The following is a 23,343-nucleotide window of genomic DNA, read 5'->3' on the forward strand; positions in this document are numbered from 1 at the left end:
ATTAAAAATGTACCTTTCATTTCAGTTTAATATGATTTTTTATAATATTTTTTTTCTCAAGATCGTCACCTTAGAATTATAAGGTTCTTTCTGCGTTCATTTATTTTATGTTTACATTTATTTTATGTTTTATGATGAATATTTTTTCTTTTAAAATTAAGCATACAAGGCTGTACTAAATATTTTTTTCCAGTGCAGCTGTTTGTTTTATCTGATTAACATGTTCATATTTATTAAATTTTATGCTTTAAATAAATTATTGAATTATAATTATTGAATGATATGCTCTATGAAATAAATTAAGTATTTGCCCTTCAAGGCTTAATAACAAACTTATAGACTTTAAAAGAAACAATGAGCAAATGAGTTTAATAAACACTGAAAAGTGTTTCACTGACTATATATACAAAAATAAAAATATTTCACTTTTAATATAACATTTTTAAAATATTAATTTATTTTTCAACAATGTAAAATTGAGCATTTCATCTCAGCATTTGCGTAGCAGTGGCGCAGTGGGTAGCACGATTGCCTCACAGCAAGAGGCTCGCTGGTTCGAGCCTTGGCTGGGTCAGTTGGTGTTTCTGTGTGGAGTTTGCATGTTCTCCCCGTGTTTGCGTGGGTTTCCTCTGGGTGCTCCAGTTTCCCCCACAAGTCCAAAGACATGCTGTACAGGTGAATTGGATAAGCTAAAATTGGCTATAGTGTATGTGTGTGATTGAGTGTGAATGGGTGTTTCCCAGTGTTAGGTTGCAGCTGTAAGGGCATCCGCTGTGTAAAACATATGCTGGATAAGTTGGCGGTTAATTCTGCTGTGGCGACCCCAGATTAATAAAGGGACTAATTCTTTAATTGACTCTGATTTTGTCTTTCTGGTGTTTCCCGCTGTCAATGGAGCAGTCCAGTGAAATGACAAAGAAAGCTGATCCTGATTGGTCCTCGTGCATGCAATAAAAATGCTGATTGGCTCACAGATAGAACCTTATAGAGCCAAGCTAGAGTTAAACTTTGTAAATAAACCGTTTTTGTTTTTTAAATAAAAAACCTTAAAATGTAAACAACTTATGAAAACACATCCCATAATGTAAATAAGTTGCCATTTAAAAAGAATATGTGAATAACTCAATTTTGACAAAAATGTCAGACAGAACCTTATAACTCTAAGGTGGCGAAGTAAAATACTTTAAGTTCAAAACAGAGTTCAATATAAATGTTTCTGATTAAGAACTCAACTAAGAAATGTTTTGACCAATGTCAAATGTTAAGGTTACTCACACAGGCCAGTGCATGTGTATTAAACAAGCTCAATATGTTTTATGGACTTTATTTTTTATTGGCTCAAATGATCAAATTCAGATGTGAAACCAGTACCCTAATTTTGTAATTGTATGAATGAACATTTTATGGGAACTTTTGTTTTGACTGATATTTTTTATCTAAAGCAAACAGAGAATTTAAATTAATTGATTTTCTTCAACAAGACAAATGTTTTGTACCAGGTTATATAAAATTGTTCTCATGGAGAAAGCAAATATTATTTAAGACAAATAATTTATTTTTCATTGGGTCACGTGATAACATTTAGATGTGAACCATTACCTTAATTATTTTTAATTGGATAAATGAAAGCTTTTTTTTAGTTCAGGCTGTTGCTGCAATTGAATTTAGATGTGACCACTTACTAGAAAATGTAAAGTGTTTTTTATTTTACAGTCTATAAATAATAATCATTTATATTTATAGCATAATTGAAAATATTATTCAATCAAAATATTGTTTAAATATTGATTTTATAATTTGTTTTATTTATTGTATTTTTTAAATTATGATTATTGTTATTATGATTTTTATTATATTATAGTTTTTAGATAAATTTGTGGTGAATAACTTTGAAAATCATGTTGACAGGGTAATAATTATATATGATCATAATTGTTTTAATTTTTCATAATAATAATTTCATAATAATTATATAAAATAACACAATTATATAAAACACAATGAAATTCAGCATAATAGAAGAAAAAGAAAATGCATGCAGACTCTTTTTTATTTTTTATGAATGATTTTATTAATTTGTTTATTCATTTATTTAGGATAGTTGCTTCCTCAAATCCACCTGTGACTTCCACATCTTCAGGTGATTCTGATGTTACTCTTCTGCTGGAGAACAGGTAAATCTTCTGCTGTCCAGAATCAGATGGTTTGTCTTAGTCGGGCATCTCAGCTGAGACCAGTCCACTATGGGTGACCCTGCCAGTATCTGTGAAATACCAGTGGCGAAGCTCTCAGCATCACTGATGCACACAAGCCCTCACAGCACGTCAAGCTGCAAACCACGTGAGGGACCCTAACCTAACCTACCCTACCCTAACAGGCACTGCAAATCACTAAACGCATCGAAACAATGAGAAGAGTCCATCGACTGACCAGCAACACGAGAACAACCGACCAGAAACCCACCTGAAGACCACACAGCAATGCAGTAAAGACCACCGAGAGAACCAAGAGCCTCAATCAAGAAAAACAAGCAATTGATGAAACAAAACATGCAAAAGGAAACTTACTGTGAAGTTGCTCTACAACTATGTACAGTATATACATACACAGGCCTGCAGTGTGGTTTGGGACACTGAAGATTCAGCGTCTGGCCCTCTTTCTTCTGGGCTTCTCAGGCAGTGGCTCTCCACTGATGTCCACATGGACTCGAGGAGCGATGCTGTATGGTCTGGAACCACATCTGCTCTCCGTGATGAGGATTTGTCCATCGGCCTGCTCCTTCTCCTCCACTACAGGACACCTGAGCGCCTCCCACAGCCGCTGCTTGATCTCCAGGCCCAGCTGCAGGCTGTAAGGACGGTCCTTCATCATGGGCTCCACCACAGAACGGTAGATCTCCTGGTAGGCCTGAACACTGTAGCCGTGAATGGTGAGTGGCTCCTCCTGCTGTCCCGCATCCACTGAAGACGCTGGGGATGCTGGACGTAGAGGTGGAAGGACAGCCGCATTCCTCAGGTGACGCTGCTCCAAACCTGGGTCAGAGATGCTGTAAGTGTGATCTAACCTGACCACAGCTGCAGGATCCTGAACAGATGGGACACCCTCCAGCCAGAAGTGTTTCAGGTGGGCCGGAAGAGTCCTGGTCCTTCTGAGGTGTCGTCGCTCCATGAAGATCAACTTTCAAAATCAGACAAATCAGATGAAACTTGTGAGACTGGAGAGTTCAAAGAGCTCGAGTGATCAGACTCAGAGAGTTGTGTTGATTTCCAGTGTAAACTCAAGTCGCCGTGGTGACAGAATATTGAACTGGTTTAAATGTAAACAACAGTTGATCAGCAGAAAGTCAATCAGAGCAGTAGTAGAGCTCTTCTCCATTGATTCTCTGTTACACACTTGGTCTTTTTACATTATAAACAGAAGTATAGTGTAAACAGAAAAAATTTGAGTTAAATTTGATTCAAATCAATTAGGCAGCAGATTCCCTAATAATAATAATAATAATAATAATAATAATAATAATATTTAACATTTAACATTTAATTATATTTAATAATATTTTACATGATAATAAATAAAAATATATAAAATATTATCCGCATTTATTTTTCTTTTTATAAGGAAAATTTCTGTGATATTTTTGATTTATAATGCTATTTTCTATATTACAAATGTGGCCACTTTCTAATTTATATTACCCTAAAGACCAATAGCAAGGTTTGAACATAAATTATAATAAAAAATACAAACAAAAAAAGAATATTCAAATTGCCAAGCAATGTGGCTAAACTGGGTGAAGTTAGAACGAGTAGGTATTTTATTTCCAGTTAATTAATATATGACAAAAGATTAAATGGACACTTTGAATCACACCAAACCACTAGATGGCAGTATGATTCTAAATGTTTATTTGAAGCAAGGAGCATAGAATCATTTTAAGCTCTTTGGTTGGAGCAAATGGCTTAGAATGACCAAGACGCGACATTGCAACAGCAGCGGCCAGCAACAGCCCGGATTCCGCCATTTTGGAGTGAAAGCGATTGGCCGTCCATTGGATCTTATTGCTGTCGCGATGGCAAGCAGCTGCTTTGTTTTTTTATTAATTTATTTTAAAAGCGCATTAAAGCTGAGATGCAACCTGAAAGACGACAATGCATCACTTACTATGACAATCATCAGCACTTTTAATAGTTTATTTTACAGACTTATAATATGCTGTTGCTCTATTGGAGTGCTCGTTCCAAAAATGGCCGCCGCGCCGTCTAGTGGCTGTTTACCAAATTGCACTACATGATAGCCTCTTGGTGATTCTATGTTCTTTGGTTGAAGCCAGAGGAGGAAAAAACCCGGAAAAAGCGTGTTGATCACCTGACCAGTAGTGGATGCCCAGTGTTTTTGACAAGTTTTCGATTTATATATTTCTTTTTCCTTCATTTTTGTCCTCCTATCCTGCACTTAACGGATCTATTAACTCAGCAGCGAATTCGACCAAACTCGCGACTTAATAATATTAACCGAGACATTTTATATAATAATTGCACATTTCAAGTGAATAATCTTTTTTTATGTGAACATTTTCAATGTTTTCTGGATAGGCTAACATTAAACCGTCGTGTTTTATAGTGGAGTGTGTTTATTCGAGCTGACAAGACTTTCATATGTTTTCCAAACATAAGCTATAAGCTGTTTTAACAATAAACAAATTGCATTAAAACCAGACTACTCTGAATAAGTTATGGGATATGGCTACACCAGAGCTGATGCTGAGCCTTGGATTAATTGGTAAGTTAAAAAAACTGAAGGGTAAAACCATCCCTGCTAAAAAATCCAGCTTAAACCAGCTTAGGCTGGTTGGCTGGTTTTAGCTGGTCGACCAGGCTGGTTTTAGAGGGGTTTTGGCCACTTCCAGGCTGGTTTCCAGCCATTTCCAGCCTGGTCTTAGCTGGTCAGGCTGGAAAATGACCAGCTAAATCCAGCTAAAACCAGCTTGACCAGCCTGGTTTAAGCTGGTCATAGCTGGTTTTGGCTGGGCTCCCAGCCTGCTAGGCTGGTCAAGCTGGTTTTAGCTGGTCATCTCCCAGCCTAACCAGCTAAGACCAGGCTGGAAATGGCTGTAAACCAGCCTGGAAGTGGCCAAAACCCCTCTAAAACCAGCCTGGTCGACCAGCTAAAACCAGCCAACCAGCCTAGGCTGGTTTAAGCTGGATTTTTCAGCAGGGATTTATACATGTGTAGACTATGTGTTAACAAAAGTTACACTAAAGTGATGATTAAACCAGAAATACTATTCTCTTATTATGTATTGACCCTTATATGTTTTTTTTTTACAACCCATAGAAGAATATATTTCTTTCTGGCCTCAGTCAACATTCACCTTCATTATTTAAAATATTCAGTGGAAGTCAGTGTGCAATCTCTAACTTTGCTCTTCTGTCATTTGTTTTGTGTTGAAGAAAACGCCATAACATTGAATATTTGTTGTGAACATGAACTTCATATAAGTATTAAATAATGAGTATACTGTCAGTAACATAATTCTCTCTTTTCCACAGAGAAGGATGTAAATGCAGACACTCTTTGGGTTTGGTGTTATCCTTCCATCGATGCTGATCTTCGAGAAGTGATGTTGAGAAAATGCTGCTTGACGTTGGACAATCAGGTACTGCACACGTTTGTATTTGGACAGTTCTGTCGGACGTGGTACTACATCACCACTGTCGAGGTCCAGGAGCCCACTGTACTTAAAAAGGTGAGAGACTTTATGTTTTAGATTCCACTTACATCCTGATAAACCTGCTTTGTTGTAATATTTAATAATATATCATTAAAATATCTTTAACGCGTTCTTTTTATTCTATTTATTTTAGTTTAACTCTGTTTTTTATTGAAATATGTTAGTCAGAGAGCCACAGCATCAGATACACAGAATCATTAGACATCAACTGCTCCAATGTGGTGGTAGAATACAATTGCGCTCACGTTTTCTTTCTCTCTGAATAAAACAATATAATTACATATTCATGCATTAAGGAAAAACAATTACAAATAAAAAAACCACAGTACAGAGAATAAATAAATACAAATACTCAAAGGGTACAGCAGTAGAAAATAAAATAATAATATATATAAAAAAAATAATAATAAAATAAATTAAAAAACACTCTCCATTCGTAACTATGCCAGGGGCAGGGAAAATAAGTAAGCTATATACTTGCATACATATACACATACATATATACATGTTTATTTATTTATTATTTTTATTTTTAAAGTGTAAGAGGAAGGGTTGCCAGATAGTGTCAAATTTTTCTGTATTACCGCAAACTGTATATCTAATCTTTTCTATTTGCATAGACTGCATCAGATCATGCATCCAATGTATGTAACTGGGTGGGGAAGGATTTTTCCAGTTTAGTGTTGTGAGCCTTTTAGCAATTATTAAACAAAAGGCAAGTGCATTTGATTATGTAGATGACAAAAGAACATTTGTAGGGTTAAGTCCAAATAATGCCACTAGGGGGCATGGCTCAATATCTAAAAGAAAGCATTCAGAAATTGATTTAAAAATTGATGCCCCAAAAGTGCTTAGCGCTGGACAAAGCCAGAAAGTATGAAGAAGAGTGGCTGGAGCTTGTCGACACCGATCACAAATTGGATCAAAACCAGGGTTAATTTTAGATATTTTTGCCTTAGTCCAATATACTCTATGCAATAATTTGAATTGTATAAGGGTATGAGGAGCACAAATAGAAGAGGTTTGTACACGAGACAGAGCCTTGGACCATTCCTCGTCTGTGAAAACATGATTGAGATCTGATTCCCAGCTCTGCTTTATTTTAGAACAGGATGAGGAATCTAACTGTCTAATAAATGAAAAATTTGTTTTATAAATTTTAGAGACTGCACCTTTACAAAGTTTTGTCTCTAAAACCTGATCGAATTCTTGTTTGGGAGGTGCAAATGGGAAAATGGGAAGTATAAATCTGAAGATATCGAAAAAAAAAGAGTTTTGGGAAGGTTAAATTTTTCTGATAAATAAGAAAATGTAACAAATGTATCATCACAAAAAGGTCATTCATGCTTACGATGCCACTTCTAAACCATAATACAAAAGATTGGTATGAGATAGAGGCCAGGAAAGAAGGGTTTTTATATATGGGAGACAGACTAGACATTGTTTGAAAGCCAAAATGTTTTCTAAATTGTAACCAGATTCGAAGACTATTAAGTACTATAGGGTTAGAGGAGTAGTTGATGTATTTAATGGTAATGAAGAGCGTAGTAACGCATGCAAAGATACTTGGGTGCAATAATCGCATTCCATTTCAACCCATGCTGGAACCCAGTGGCAGAGTCTGTAGTGTGCGTGCTCTTTTTATAATGACTAGCGATTTATCCTACTATCTACCTATTTCTAGAGCCCTTTAATGAGTGAAATTACAATAACATCACAAATGACTGAGAGTTATGTAAATGGATAGACTTAAAAGAGTGGGAATGAATAAACATGTTTAGAATTGTTTTAACTGTAGCTACTTATTTAACAATCACTGTGAGTGTGTATGGATAAAATTAGCATTAGATAATAATTTAGTTTGAAAACAAATCTAGAGTTGTGTTTGACAAGAATCTCAAAATGAGTCACTAAAACAACTTCCATTTGGAGAGTGTGGAGCATCTCATTCAAGTTTTAATGTTTTTGTGGACAGTTACAGTAAGTGGGTGGGAGTTAAATATAAAATGTATTTTGTGACTCCTTAGTTTATCTCATGACATACTTTTCACCTTAATAGTAAAATGTTTATTTTAATTATGTATGTGTTAGCCTACAGTACATATTTGTAATGTAAAAGATAACTGAATGTTCAATTTCATTCAAAGGTGACACATTTCTCTATAGTTGTCACAGCGAAGGACTTCAACCCTGAAAAATATGCTGCGTTCAGTAGAGTTCTGTGCAGGTATGTTTAACACACTCACTGTGTTGTATGTAAATGAATGGTTTTAGTGTCACAGCGAAGGACTTCAACCCTGAAAAATATGCTGCGTTCAGTAGAGTTCTGTGCAGGTATGTTTAACACACTCACTGTGTTGTATGTAAATGAATGGTTTTAGTGTTAAAGTGCCACTATTAGGAATTATAATATAAATGGATTATATAGAGTCCAAGTTTTAGTTTCGGAAGTCCCCAAGAACAGGTTGACATGCAGGCAAGGTTAAAAAAAAACAAAAAACAAACACTTTTCCTGTCTTATGCATTATATATATTTTAAGTATATTATAAATAAAGCAAGTATTAGTAATATAAGTTTTATCGCAGTACATTTTTATTACAATAATATTTTATTACAATGAACAACTTTTTTATTTAAATGATATAAAGTCTGTTCTTTAAAACAAGATCAGAATGAAAATTTTATTCATAAGCATTCCAGAATTATATTCATAATTTCTGACATTAATTTTGCTGGGCCACACTCAAAAATGTGTTAATTATTTGGTAACTATTTGTATATGTAAGAATATTTTGTTTTTGTTCAGGACATACATGAAACATGGAAGTCCTGTGAAGATGATGGAAGGCTACATTGCTGTTCTGACTAAAGGGATATGCCAGAGTGATGAGAACGGCTCTTTCCTTATTAAAGATTACGATGTCAGGAAAGCCCTCCTCGCTGGCTCCTTAAAAGGTAACAGTGAACATTTTAATGCACATTACAAGAACTTCCAGCAGCATTTAGCAAGAACTGAACAGCAAATGTCACCTGATGTAATGCATCATAGACTTATCATAGCCATGTGCTTAATGGTTTTTTTATATATATAAATCTTTGCAGAGTCTCATTTCAGTAAAAAAAAAAAAACATGTGTAGTTTGCTTCAGTATAGTTAAGACTTTGAGATGCATACTTTTTATTTTAGATGTTGTGTCACAGTTTGGTATGGAAACCATCATCCTATACACAGCACTAATGCTGAAGAAACGGGTGGTAGTGTATCATCCACGAATTGAGGCACTGCTGGAATTCACAAGGTAAACACTGAAATTTTAATGAAACTCAATTTCCTTAATTAACATTCTTAATCTCATTAAGCATGATTTACTAAAATATAGTGAAATTTATATTGTGAATTAGTTGTACAATTTAAAAAGAACTGCTCTCTGTTTTGTTGTTCAAAATATCTTCATTGTCACATTTCTGTTGAGAAATCATTCTGACATGCTGTTCCGGTGCTCAGAAAACAATGTTTTAGCAGTGTTTCCATTTATATAATATTATAGACATTTTGAAAGATCCAGCTTTAAAAAAATAATGGATTGAAATTGCATGAAAATAAAATATACAGTTAAAGTCAGAATTATTAGCCCCCCTGAATTATTAGACCGCTTGTTTATTTTTTCCCCAATTTCTGTTTAACAGAGAGAAGATTTTTTCAACACATTTCTAACATAATAGTTTTAATAACTCATTTCTAATAGCTGATTTATTTTATCTTTGCCATTATGATAGTACATAATATATAATAAATTGTAGCCGAAATAAAACTAATACGACTTTTTTCAGATGAAAAAATTTTACCAAACCCACTGTGAAAATTTCCTTGCTCTGTTACACATCATTTAAAAAATATTTTAAAAAAGAAGAAAAAAATTTGAAGGGGGCTAATAATTCTGACTTCAACTGTATAGAATATATATATATATATATATATATATATATATATATATATATATATATATATATATATATATATATATATATACACACATATTACATATACATAAAATATATACATATCATTTATTCATTTTCTTGTCGGCTTTGTCCCTTTATTAATCCGGGGTCGCCACAGCGGAATGAATCGCCTACTTATCCAGCACGTTTTTACGCAGCGGATACCCTTTCAGCCACAACCCATCTCTGGGAAACATCCACACATACACACTCATACATTTCAGACAATTTAGCCTACCCAATTCACCTGTACCGCATGTCTTTGGACTGTGGGGGAAATCGGAGCACCCAGAGGAAACCCACGCGAATGCAGGGAGAACATGCAAACTCCACACAGAAACGCCAACTGAGTCGAGGTTTAAACCAGCAACCCAGCGACCTTCTTGCTGTGAGGCGACAGCACTACTGTACCTACTGCGCCACTGCATCACCCGATATATACATATACTCAAGTATAAAATAATTACTCAATTTGGGTGGATCTATTCATAGGACAGCGTGAAAAAAATACAACAAAACCATTGATCAAATATAAATATGTGCAACAAAACCTCATATGACTAGGCCACAACTGATCATGTGATTGGATAACAAGATAACTTTGTTGTCTTCGCAACTTTGCTGAAAACTTGATCAAAATATTTTTGTGGAAACAAAATACATATTCCACAATATTCTTTGATGGACATAAAAGAATAATTAATTCGAAAAAGAAGGTTTTGTAAAATTATTGCGAAATTTATGAATATTTGATAAAAATGTGGTAAATTTTAAAACACACAAAAAAGCTTTTCAACATCAAAATAAATATTAGTTTTCTGATAATAGTAATTTCTTTAAAAAATGGTAACACCAGAATATGGTTGTGTTATTGATAATGAGTTTACTAATACAAACAAACAATGAACAAAACATTTTTATTACAATATTTGTTCATGTTGGTGAACGTTGGTTAATGCAAATTCAGTCACTCATTGTTAGCTTACGGTGCATTAACGAATGTTAACAAGCATTAATTTGGATGTTAATAATGCATTGGTAAACGTTGAACAGTGATTAATAAATGCTGTACAAGCATTGTTAATTATCAGTTCATTTTAGTAAATACATTTACTATTGAAACCTTATTCTTAAGTGTGATTTAAAAAACAAACAGTGTCTTTCTTTGTGAAAGCAGAGCTCTTCCTTGTCTAGTGTGGCATAGGAAAGATTGGTCCATCCTTCACCCTTTTGTTCACCTTGACAATGATGAGCTGGAAAACCTCAAGGTCTGTACAGGTAAGATTAATTTCTTCTCCTTCTAATTCTAGATATTGATATGTTTACCACACTTTGCTACATGTAGTACTATTAGTAATCATTTCTGCGTTCTCTGCAGGGTATGTGGCAGGGTTTGTTGATCCTGAAGTCAAAGACAGATCAGACTTGTTCGATGTGTTTGTTAATCTTCCAGACAGTGAGATTACTGTTTCACAAAATGCCAAAGGTGAGAGATTTGTGACTGGCAATGAGCTAAATCCCCATATGCATGTTTAACCCACTGTAACTTCTGTTTATAGAGGCAATGTCTATGGGGAAACTCCATAAAGAGATCGGCAACTTCATTGTCCAGGCTGCAGAGGACGCTGATCGTTCAGATGCGCAGGTTATTAAGGTGAGCTATGAATAACTACACGTGTTGTGTTTTCTGGTTAATACATCACAGTATTTTTATTTTCTTGCCACAACATCTATTACAAATTGACTTGCATAATGCGATATGATCAAAACGTGCACAAAATGTCTGCATATTTGGATGGACGGACAATGTAAAATAGGCAAAGGCTTGATGATTATAATAAAAGTAGTTTTTGATGAACGGCAGTATAATGGAGAACAGTCTGAAAAATGTTGAAGATGGGTAGGGTAGGTTACTTTATTTATACCCGAAGGTAGATTTGGTTTGCAGTCAAGAGTAACAACAACAAATGAACATTAAGACAAACCGTAATCATAAAGAGTAAATAAATAATCACTTTAAGTGTCCACCCCCCCACCCCCAAAGTAAATGTTTAAAATGATCTAAAATATACAAGTCACTGAAACATCTCTGCTTTAGTCTATGCCTTATTTAAATGTCTAATGGCTGCTGGTATGAAACTATTTTTGTATCGTTTCGTTCTACAGCTTAATAATAGAAACCTGCAATCAAAAGGAAGGAGCTGAAACTCTGAGTGTAGGGGATGAGCACTGCAGTGTTACTTAAAATTGAATTTGGGATTCTCTTAAGCTGCCTGGTGTACACAGCCTCTAGATTGGCTAGTGACACCCCGGTCAGCTTACTGGAACACTTAACTATTTGATTTAGTGAGTATTTATTCTTGATTTTATTCTGCTTATGAAATTATTTCATAACTGTAACAAGAGGTAGTTCAATTATATTTTAACCAGTTAAACTCTTCGGACCTGGTACCAGGTCCTTGACGTCATCGACTTTTGCTTTAAGATTTAAAGGGCTAGCATTCCACCAGATCCCCGTATTTTGGTTTGATTGTGTTGAATCTATGTTTTATGCAAATATGCATCACTTTGTTTTTATTCTACTGTTCAAAAGTTATTTACACTTATATACACAGTATTTTGGATACCTGAGCTGGGTACTTTACACTGGTTCATTTTCATATGGTCCATATATGACATATGTACAAGTTATAGCTCAAATGAAAGCTCCTGCCAGTGCTCATACGGCTCTAGCATTCTTTTTACTGAATTATATTCACTTATAAAACAGTTGCCAAATGAATCGCGGTGTTTCCATGGTGCAGAAGTGAAAACAATACATTTATGATCAATAAGCAGCCCCAGGTAGCACAGACAGCTGTCAACTCTTACCTTATGCTGTGCGCTTCAGGGCCATTCTCCTCTGTTTTTGAGGTAATGTGCATAAGTAATCCTTTTATATGTCTGATGTGGTCCAAATACAGTGAATTATGTTTGATCAAACAAAAAAATAGTGAAATATGTAAACAATGATCGGTCTCTGTGGCTTGTATAGCACCTCTCATCAGTTGGAATACAATAACTTTTGCATAGATTATGGTAGAGACATTTTTCTTTTTTCCTATGATTACAGACATGTGCAGGAAACACCCAAATTAATTACAGCACGCTAGACCACACGGAACCTAAAAGGTGCACTTTCAAATTTGAGTTTATAAAAAAAATACAAAAAGCACCTCTTTTTTTAGGTGTTTATTATAACACAGACGACATATATAGATATTTTAAACACTTTCAATAGTGTTTTATGAAAATTCAAAGGGTTTTCTTTAAAATGATACAAAATTTTTGCTTTTACACCTCTGCATGTGGATTTGTGAAGCTTTTAAATGTGGGTAGGCAAAATCCAGGTGGAAATCCCAAAATAGCAGCTGGTTAATGTTTAACTGGTTAATGTTAAAACAGCTGCCATAACATTATTTTTCAACATAAGGACCTTTTTGGATGATCTGAAGCAATTAGGACCAGGACCATTGTTATTGTTTACATCCCTCAAAATGGTCTATAGTTGTCTGTTTGCGTCCACCTTGTTGTTTTTTGTAAGGCACACTGAACCGCTATACATTTTACAGTCTACCTTGGCTCAATATGTACCTGATATTTGTATAGAAAGAATGCGGATATGAGATATGAAAGACAATTGATAGTTGGCAAATAAATTGGGTGCATATATTTGTAAGTCAGTGCCTCACCAGCCACAAACCTCACTGCTCATCACTGTCATCTTCAGATCATGCAGACAAAAAAAAAAGTATTAATATTTATTAGGCAAACCATTGTCAAATAACATAAGACATGAAAAACTAATAAAACCCAAAGCCCCTTAGATTAGGAGCATAAATGGCTGAACTCTGCCCTTGTCTGGCATTTTGATGTTCTTTCAAAATCTGCTCATTCATACTCCTTTTAGCCCGTAACATGCATTTAGTCAATATATGAACCTACTTGTGAGGAATTAACCAAAAACAAAACAAAAATGGAATCCCCACAATGTTGTGATTTTAACCCAACCCCTTTTTTTCCATGTTTCAATCTGTCTCCAGGATATTTCAGTCAAAACTAAAGAGATCCTCAGTAACTTGATGTCTCTCGCCGACCATGCAGACAACTCTAAACTGACTTTGGAGTGTCTGAAGCAGGGGCACTATCCTCCAGCGACTGAGAACTTCCTGTTTCACTTAGCAGCGGCTGAGCAACTGCTGAAGATCTGACCAGTCGCTCGATCCTGACCCACAGGCATGAGTCGCATTCAGGAATTTACCATTCACAGTGAGATCACATATTGAACTGGAACACTCAAAACAATATTTGTCCAATATTGAACATGTGAGCTGGTTATATAGAAATATAAAGACATGCAAAATAACTAAAAATAGTCATGTGATCAAGTTAAGACACCCTATTAAATTATATTTCTTTTCATATCAGGACAATAAAGATTATCTTATCTCTGGCAGAGGTCTTAAAATTTGGAAAATAAAACCTCAGATGAACAACAACATGTAGTATTAACAGAAGTCAGGCATGGCTAATCAAATGCCTGAACTGATCATTAGCTTACATTGGGGCCTTCAGGTGTGTTAACAATACACATCTGAGCTAAAATTATATCATGCAACAAATTAATGATCCCAAACAAACCAGCAAATCGACAACAGTAAGAAAAAAAAAATCTGTATTTTGAGGCCTAATCCCAATTCTATTTTTGTACCCCTTCCCCTTCCTCTTGGCCCTTGAACGCGAGTGTGAAGGACTTCACTATTGTCACCTTGGGCTAGCACACCTGGGCACACCTAGGCTAGCTAATCATCTCCTACTAAGCTTTCTAGAAACATCCTTGCAGGTATGTTCAGGCAAGGAGCTAAAATCTGCTAGAATTTGAACCAGCTTTATTTTGTTAAATACTGTAAATAATAACATGGTGTGATGAGTCATGTGACACTGTTCATCTGAGGATTTATCTTCCAGATATTAATTCCTGCCAAGGACTATGAAAACCATGAAATTCAACAGGGTGTCCTAATATTTCCATGACTGTTAATCACGGGTCTGTTTAAGAATTAATGCTGAATGTGACATTTCTAATCATCAACACAGGTTTGATTTTTGAAACTAATAATAATCTCAAACCTTTTGGTAGCACTTTGATCTGAAGTAAAGGAACAATTTATACACAAGCATTCCTGAGGTATCTAATTAAGTTGTGCATAATCATAGTTTTGCATGCTGTTTTAACTTTTGTAAGATTTAAACATTGCACATTGATGTAAAAGGGCTCACAGCTGCTTACTTCATGCATAACTAAAAGACATTTGTTGAACTGTAAAACAATAATAGTGTTGTTAATGGGGTATATGCACACAGACTGCTAGCCCAAGCGCTTCCGGTTGAACTGTCGCGCCATTACAGAGTTTCCACATTTAGGATCTGAAAGCTTGAAAGACCAGTGGTCTTCACTGCCTGATATAAAGTGTGTATCAGACCGGGCAAGAAGCACTGCATTAAATTCAATTTTTTCACGCCATGTCTTGAAAATATGGAAATTTATTTTACCTATGAATTTGTGATAGAGTTTCTGCCTGCTGCTACTGACGGTGCTAGTGTTCACATGGTCTTTCATCTCATTTTACGCTTGAACAACTGAATGCTTACGTCTATTTAACGGATTATATTTTAATTAAAATACAACATCAATGCTGTAAAAGGAAGCTTCGGAAAATAGCCACATAAACCTTTCACTGGAAGTTCATCATCAGCTGAAAAACAGTAGCTGTGCATATATCCCTTTGTTAATTTAACATAGAATTGGGTTGCAATAAAATCAGAATGTAAAGAAATTGAATCCTGAAAAACCAGAGTGCCAAAATGTTATGATTTTAATTAACAATCTGTTGGTATAATCATGTAAAATTACTTTTTATTAATGAATAGTGTTTGAAAGTATAAATATTCATTCCTAATTTTCAGATTTCTAACTTTATTCCCACATTTCCATTGAGTGTCCATAATATTCACATTTAAATTCCTTCATGTTATTTGTTTAATCTACTTAATGTTAATCCCCTTGTAATAAACTACTAATCTCTGTGCCTAAAAAGATCTTAAAAGACATTCTAATCATACATGCAATATGTCTTACAATATATGAGGATGGTCGGACTCTACTTAACTCAGAAATTGTTGTTTCCTCTGATGTTTGAATAAATGTGAACAAATAATATATTTAACATGTCCATGAGTGGAAATAGGGTCTGGTGAGGTGATGAATGTTTAAGTGTCTTTTAGTATTATTTGTTAAGATGCATTTCAGTGCAGTGCTTAAACCATTTTTATCCTGAAATGCAGCTATTAAATTAAAACAGATTCAAAAACATACATTTGTCCTTCTTGCTTAAGCCATTAAAGTTTTGCTATAAGGGGTTTTTTATTTAGCAGAGAGGTTTCTGACGCTGAGAAAAGAGGAAATGCTGCAATTTATATTACAAGCATATATGGTATTTATTAATTAATTTTTTTATCTTTTGTTGGAGACCAAAATTTAGTTCTTTTAAAATGGCATAATCAAGGTTGCTTGAGCAGTAATGCAGCATTAACCAATACATTTTTTAAAGACTGCATGCTTTCAAAACATAGCTGCTACCATTATTAACATTTGTAAAAATGAACTGGGCATTTCGTATACTCTATTATTTTTATTGAAACTTTGTGTCTGCAAAATGTCAACAATAGTCACCCTCAAATAGGCAAGTTCACAATGTCAGCTTTACAATCCTCTGTGGTAAAACAGCTCCTCGTTACCGTCAAGTGACTGAAACTCCTTTTCTAAATTCTCCTTCTTTATCTGCAAAAACAAAAGTTGCTTAGCTTGAGCCATGCCCATCAATTGGTGATGAATGCATTTTTGATTAGCTTAAAACTATTTTTGGTTTCATAAAACAATAATTATTGTAAAAAGCGCTATACAAATAAACTTGATTTGAAACAAAAAAGTTAAAGGTGCTGTATGTAAGTTTCTGACTCTTCTAAAGCATAAAAATAAATGTTTAAGAAACATGCTAAGTAAATATTCTTGTTTATCTGAAAAACTATGCTGAAGTCAGATATTATGCTGAAATGAAATGAAAATGTGCGTTCCGTGCTGGAACGTCTGTCTTTGTTTTGGTCATCTAACCCGCTCAATGCCAGTTTAGCCAATTATGTTTCAGCACCCCGGGTTGCCTTGGTGGAAAACTGCATATTTCATTCATTCAGTAAGAAAGGCTCTCAAAGTGTGCGTCCGTGACCCAAATGCGACCTCCGGTGGACTGTAGCAGACTCCGAAATTAGACGCAGAGTTGCACATGAGGCGGTTATTACTTAGCAATAATTTAAATATTACGAACGTGAGCAGGTTACATAAGAACCCAGTGTTCTAATAACACGCTACGTGTTGAGATTTGCAGTGATAAACAATTTGACTGCTTGCTCCAGACGAAACATGACAGAAATTTAAATACAGCCATTCAGGAGCACAGAATAGTGCACTTACTGCACTCCAACACAATGGTAAGGTTTATAATCTAATTAATACATTTTAAACCTCCTTAACATTATTAATTGTACATGCTAAATCACTGATATGCGAGTCACAGTTCTAAAGTTTATTTTCAAGATCTGAGGTGAACTATCTGCTGCTGCTTTCAGTAGTATGGCAATAAATGTGATGTAAAATGGCATTCAAGCTCACATTAATAGCATTTCAACGGAATAAAGCTAAAGAGGTGTACATGAGGTGATCATTGTCAGTTTTCTGTTATTCAGCAGTAAGTAATAGAAGCCGTTTCTAAAAAAAATTATATTAATTTCAGGTGTTGGTTAGAACAAAAACTCCTTTTAACATGGAAAATATTCCTTCTATTGTGTGCCGTTGCTTTTATAAAGAACACAATTTATATCAGCCTTAAGTCAGCCTTTAGGCTCGAGCACACTTCTGTTGATGTTGTTAATCTGGCAACCTGTGCTTGCATGTGTTTTGAACCGGGTGTGCAATACCTAGTTCAACCACTGGGTATTAAACTAACATACTGAATCTTAAAAAAAATCTGAAACTTGACAATATATTTTCAAATATGACCTGATTTTTTTATGGATTAGCGCTAACAATTAACATATATCACACATTGAATGTTACCTTGCCCAGCTGCGGAAAAAGACTGAAAGACACAGGGATCATCAGGCCAAAAGTAATGACAGTACACATGCTCCCAATTGGAGCGATTAACCTTGGGTTCCTTTGGACAAACTTGGCCCTGAAACAACAGAGTACATGTTATTTATAACACTAGCTCAGTGTGCTTCACACAGCTCTGCTTGCTATGCTTGAATCTTATCTGGTGTTTTTATCTTTTATATAAATTGTTTCAAGAAGTATTCTAGTAATTAGAATACAATATGCATACATTCGTTTTGATGGTTTTTATTTATTTGAGTAATTGAAAATATAAATGTGATTGATTTAAAAAGAAGGCGGAGGGAGTAATTGGTAGGGCCAGACGGAATCTGCGGACAGTTTTTGCTCTAAGCAGAATTTTGGTAAAAATCTGCAGATTTATGCAGAATGATTTTGGGAGTATCATAACTAAAACCTTAATATATGAAATAAATAATAATACCTTTTTAACTTCTATTTCAAGAGTTCCCACTTAGATATGCTTGGCATTTATAGCAGGTTTGGCATGCTGTCCCGGGAGAGAACCCTGAGCTCAGAGATATTTGAGCCCAGGGCTCCCGCCCGGTCTAGAAGCATATCATGGGATCGGAGATCAGGTAGGTCTCGATCGCTCCCCCTTTAGAAGGGGAGAAAAAGGAGGAGGTGGGGTGGAAGGGGGGATTCTTCCAAAAAGAAGATAGAGCAATAAGGAGAAAGTGATCCATTTATATTAAGCTAGGATCAGTCTGATTGGATTATTACTGATTACGGATGAGTGGCCAGCAGTGCACAATCATATCATGCGCTCCTCTCGAAATTAGTTTGTGAAACTTCACTTACTGTTTACAATGCAAATCCAATTAGATCCACTTTATTTGGTAAACAAAGCAAGTCTATATAATATCTCTTAAAAAAAGACAGAAAACATCATGTACAAACTATATTGTTAATAAATCATGAATATTTTCATGTTAGACAATAATATTACTGAAATTAATTTAAAAACTGAATAAATATGAATTTACACACATTTACACAAGTAAATAAACAGAATCAATGATAGGCTAAAAATCTGTGGAATTGTGCGTGCACAGATTCCGTGTGGGCCTAGTAATTTGTTTACACACAAAGTAAGGCACTTAGGTAAAACGTTTGGGGTTTGTTTCCTAAAGAATGTAAAATTTAAAACAATAAATAAAAATATTTAACTCTTTTGTGCTATTGGGGACATTTACATGCACTCCGACAGGATTTTGAGTCTTAATTTGGCAACGACTTGCTCTGTGTTTGAGCAAAGAGAATGATTTTTGGTGACAAATCTTATTTTAAAACATGTTGTGGGAAAATGCTTAACAATACACTCTGGGCAAATCTTCTCCCCTTTGTTATGTTAGTGTCATTTGTCATTTTTTGCTGTTGGTCACCAGTTGCAGTGCAAAAAAGGAGTTAAATGGAAAACAGGGTGTGTATGTGTGAACATTAGCCGCATTTCCACTATCGGGCCAGTGCAAGCCAGGGCTTTAATCGGGCCGGGCCAATAGCCCGGGAGGTTGAGAAATGAGGCCGAAATCATGTCGCGTTTCCACTGTCGGGCTAATAGCTCACAGGGCGTCACGGAAACACCGCCCACAGAACGTCCCCGAATCAAACGTCACACAACCCGCCTACTTCAGTGGGAATTAGGCAGATAAAGCACACCATAGAATCATCACGAAACAAAACCATTAAAATGAAGACAACCGAAACAAACAAATGACACGTTACCGTACAGCAGTACATGAAATGTCTATGCACAGACCTGTGTATTTCCATTCATTACATTTGTTTACTCGCCGACCGACTGTTGGCATTGTGTATCGACTGCTCTCGCCGAACGCAGGGACCCAACACAGAGAGCGCACACATCCATAATATAAAGCCACAGAAATTCTCCTTTATAACTCGATATGGCATGTATTTTATAACATCCTCGTTTTGATAGACGTCGTGTTAAGTGTTTCAGCATAAGAGCGAGTAGCCTAATAAAATATAGCTGTATTTGTTGCGCTCAGCAGCTATTCACTAAAGCTCTTCATTTAAAGTTTCATTTATAAATTTAACTACATCATATAAAAACAAACAGTTGTTTGAGGATATAGAACACATTTTGTGTTTGGGCTTTCCCCCGATGCGTTTAAAGCAGCGAGCGCTGCGCAGGACTGAGTGACAGAAAAAAAAGGTGGGCTAGATTCTGCTTTCACTCACCCGAATAATGCTCTGTTTGCGCGATTTGATTAATATCATCGCATCCAAATACTTTATAAATAATATTTCAAACCTTCTCCGGTGTTAATTGTTTTTTATAAAATATCGAAAATCTTTTTTTTCAGACAGGTCTTTGTAAAATGAAAGTTATAGGCATGTGGCTTTAAAACGGTTCGATTTATGTATTGTATATAGGCTACCTACATATAGCTAGCTTTTGTTTATTTTATATTGGTTTATTTATTTATTTAATGTGATTTTATATATATATCCGATATTTGTAATTCTTTAAATTATATTTCATTATAGCTTAGGCTATTTTATCAAGATATGACAATATTGTTTAAAGTCTACGAAAGTGGGCACGTATTTTGTTAAGTTTTATGTCCTTCTGTTGTATTTATATTGTGCATTATCTCCAAAATAAATAAAGAAAAAAGCCGCTCGCGGCATAACAGAGCTGTGAAGGAGCGCTCTTGCCCGATCTCACACACACATACAGGCATTAAACGCGCACAAACAAACATTTTAAACTTGACAAAAACTCTCGAAAACCTTTACTGTCTGCTGTGTTTTAATATGGTGTAAAGATTATTATGCGTTATTGAAACATAAAGGAGGACGCAGCAAAGAACGTCACTATAAATTAAAACCACTTTATTATTTTATGCAGCAGCCTTACATTTAAAAGGGAAACATAAGGGTGATCATACGCAAAAAGACCCCAGACTATAAGGCTAGATGTTTTCTTTCCCTTATTTCTTTATTTGTTTGGTGCATGTACTCATGTGCGATCAGAAAACTGCCCGCCTCTCCTTTCACTCCGCCCCGAAGCCCCAGCTGGCCCCCCTTGGCCCAAGGTATTCGGCGGGCCGAAAAAGGCCGGCCGCTAGCCCCAAGAAAGCCCCGCTTTGGCCCGATTAGGCCCCGGAAGTGACAGTGGAAACGCCACTGGCCTTGGCTCGCCCTGGCTCGCTCGCTTTAGGCGCGATAGTGGAAACGCGGCTAATGTGCACTTACATTGATATGTCTAAGAAAATCAAAATAAGCTCCTCAGCCCTCAGAACATAGTAAATATAGTAAGTGTATTAATGAACATGTGCTATAATTTCTTGTTTTACTCTGTGGAACTCCATAGAAAAGCCAGAAACTTCTTTGCACAGGCCTATCTAACCCCTTAGCAAACTGATGATTGAGAGTAAAAATGACAAATTTGACCTCTTCCCAACAGGGAAAGCCATTAACAATCAAGAATGCATTATTATATGGTGTCAAGGCTTTGCAATAAAAAAAAATGGCGTTATAAAAAAAGTCAATGGGGCAAAAATAGGCACTAACACCACAAAAGGGTAGTCAATTTGAACAATAGACAGGTTTTACTTCTTGAAACAATTTATAACACTAGCAAAATATTAAGGATCAAATTGTGAAGTTGAAAGCAAATAGTTTTGATTTGTACCTTTCTAAGAGAGCCATCAGAAAAGTAGGAAGAGCTGCAATGGTGCCAAAGAGAGTCGCTCTTGAGATGGCCGTTTCCTTAACAGCCTGAAACAAAATGGCGCCATTAATCCATGAATGATTAAATGTGAGATATCAAAGAAGAATGCATATGCTGTTGAGTTTTGTTGCACCTTGAAACCAGCTTCCTTTGACACTCCGACAGCATTACCATTAGCATCAAACAAGCTTATTCCATTTTCGGCCTCTTCGCTTCTCACCACCAATATGTTAAACGCAGCTAGACCAGCTAAGAAAAGCACAATTGATTCAAAATTTGTAAAGGTTTTACATTTCTCGAGTAACAATTTTGAAAAAAGTGTGTGGATGATTATGTACCTGCGAGAGGAACAGGCAAAAATGACCTACAGATGGTCTGAGTCAAAGAACTGATGAGTCTCAAACGCTGGAGTATAATTTGAGGAAGAGCCTGGAAGAGATGCCAAAAATCACAAGAAAACATTTTATTTCTACTGTAAAATAGTACTGGGATGTGCTCATTTGAAAATGCAAAAACATTTAAATGCAACAAATGGCATTCATTTTTTCTACAAATCATTTGTTGTATTATTTTTTTTTATTAATATTTTAGCCTTGCCAACATTTAGGGCTCTATTTTGACGGTCCATGCGCAATGTGCAAAGCGCAGGGCACAAACGCTTTCAGGGCGTGTCAGAATCCACTTTTGCAATTTTAAGGACGGGAAAATCCGCTTTGCGCCATGGCGCATGGTCTAAAAGGGTTGAGCTTATTTTCTTAATGAGTTACAGGTGTGTTTTGAGAATAAACTAATCAGAGTCTCATCTCCCATTCCCTTTAAGTGCATTTGCTATTTACATGACGACTTTGTAAGAGGAAAAAATTAGCATTTCACTAGCAAGAAAACAGTTGAACAGAGCATCTGCAGCGCCAGAATGAGAGATAAGGCAACAATAGAATACGGCCTAATAAGGCCTCTCATTATCTACTTTCACTTTTGCTCTCGTGGATAGGGAAACCTTGTACGCACAAACATCAATTAGCCTATAAATAATTAATTTAGATTGTTAAGCGCAAAGATTTGTTTCAAAACTATTTCTAAATTTATTTCTAATTTCCAGCAAACAAATAAATGAACAATAATAATGAAGTGTGCTCAAAAACCTGAGTTATATCCTAATACACATGCTGTGCCCATATGGTCTAAAACAGGGGTCACCAACCTTTTGGAAACTGAAAGCTACTTCTTGGGTATCGTTTAATGTGAAGGGCTACCAGTTTGATACACACTTCCTAATAACAAATTTGCTTCATTATTATTAATAATTAATGATATCTAATGAATAATTAATGAATTATGACATCTATGTGAAGACACTGTTTATGTTAATGATTTCTCACAATAGTTGTCAACAATGATTGGAGACAGATAAATATCAATATGCAACACTTAATTTGTCTGAAATTGTTTTTAAAGTTTTTTTTAATATATAACTTAATGTCATTTTCAATTTTACACCAATGCAAGTGTGATTTAAAAAGAATTGCTACAAAAAATATTAGATGCAGCTTACTGGTATGTGGTGCTATGGTAAGCTAATTTTATAACAGGTCCACAGGCAACTCATGTGATCCAGGTAGCCCGCGGGCACCATGTTGGTGA

The 23,343-nt window shown here is 35.4% G+C and overlaps 2 protein-coding genes across 5 annotated transcripts in view; one reads left to right on the forward strand and one right to left on the reverse strand.

The window, feature by feature from the left end:
- The first annotated feature begins 4,305 nt into the window (after positions 1 to 4,305).
- Positions 4,306 to 16,145, forward strand: dennd10 (DENN domain containing 10). Of its 4 annotated transcripts, none has more exon segments than NM_001167661.1 (9): positions 4,306 to 4,779; positions 5,550 to 5,746; positions 7,879 to 7,958; positions 8,539 to 8,687; positions 8,919 to 9,030; positions 10,911 to 11,011; positions 11,112 to 11,219; positions 11,293 to 11,387; positions 13,816 to 16,145. In NM_001167661.1, coding segments are annotated over 9 exon segments (1,050 nt in total). In that variant the 5' UTR covers positions 4,306 to 4,739; the 3' UTR covers positions 13,984 to 16,145.
- Positions 16,146 to 16,449: 304 nt separating this feature from the next.
- Positions 16,450 to 23,343, reverse strand: part of sfxn4 (sideroflexin 4) — a 10,957-nt gene continuing 4,063 nt past the window's right edge. The window contains 5 exon segments of the mRNA NM_001076662.1: positions 16,450 to 16,613; positions 17,943 to 18,060; positions 21,664 to 21,749; positions 21,836 to 21,951; positions 22,041 to 22,131. Of these exon segments, the coding sequence (NP_001070130.1) occupies positions 16,536 to 16,613; positions 17,943 to 18,060; positions 21,664 to 21,749; positions 21,836 to 21,951; positions 22,041 to 22,131 (489 nt within the window). The 3' untranslated portion in view covers positions 16,450 to 16,535.

The sequence above is a fragment of the Danio rerio genome, chromosome 13 (genome assembly GCF_052040795.2).
Source record: "Danio rerio strain M-AB ecotype USA chromosome 13, GRCz13ab, whole genome shotgun sequence".
Taxonomy (NCBI): domain Eukaryota; kingdom Metazoa; phylum Chordata; class Actinopteri; order Cypriniformes; family Danionidae; genus Danio; species Danio rerio.

Excerpts from the sequence above, each read along its gene's own strand:
- dennd10 (XM_087277966.1), top strand. The coding sequence starts at position 4,740 with ATGGCTACACCAGAGCTGATGCTGAGCCTTGGATTAATTG. Across the intron at positions 4,780-5,549 it reads GCTGAGCCTTGGATTAATTG|AGAAGGATGTAAATGCAGAC; the intron begins GTAAGTTAAAAA and ends TCTTTTCCACAG. Across the intron at positions 9,031-10,907 it reads GCACTGCTGGAATTCACAAG|CAGAGCTCTTCCTTGTCTAG; the intron begins GTAAACACTGAA and ends TCTTTGTGAAAG.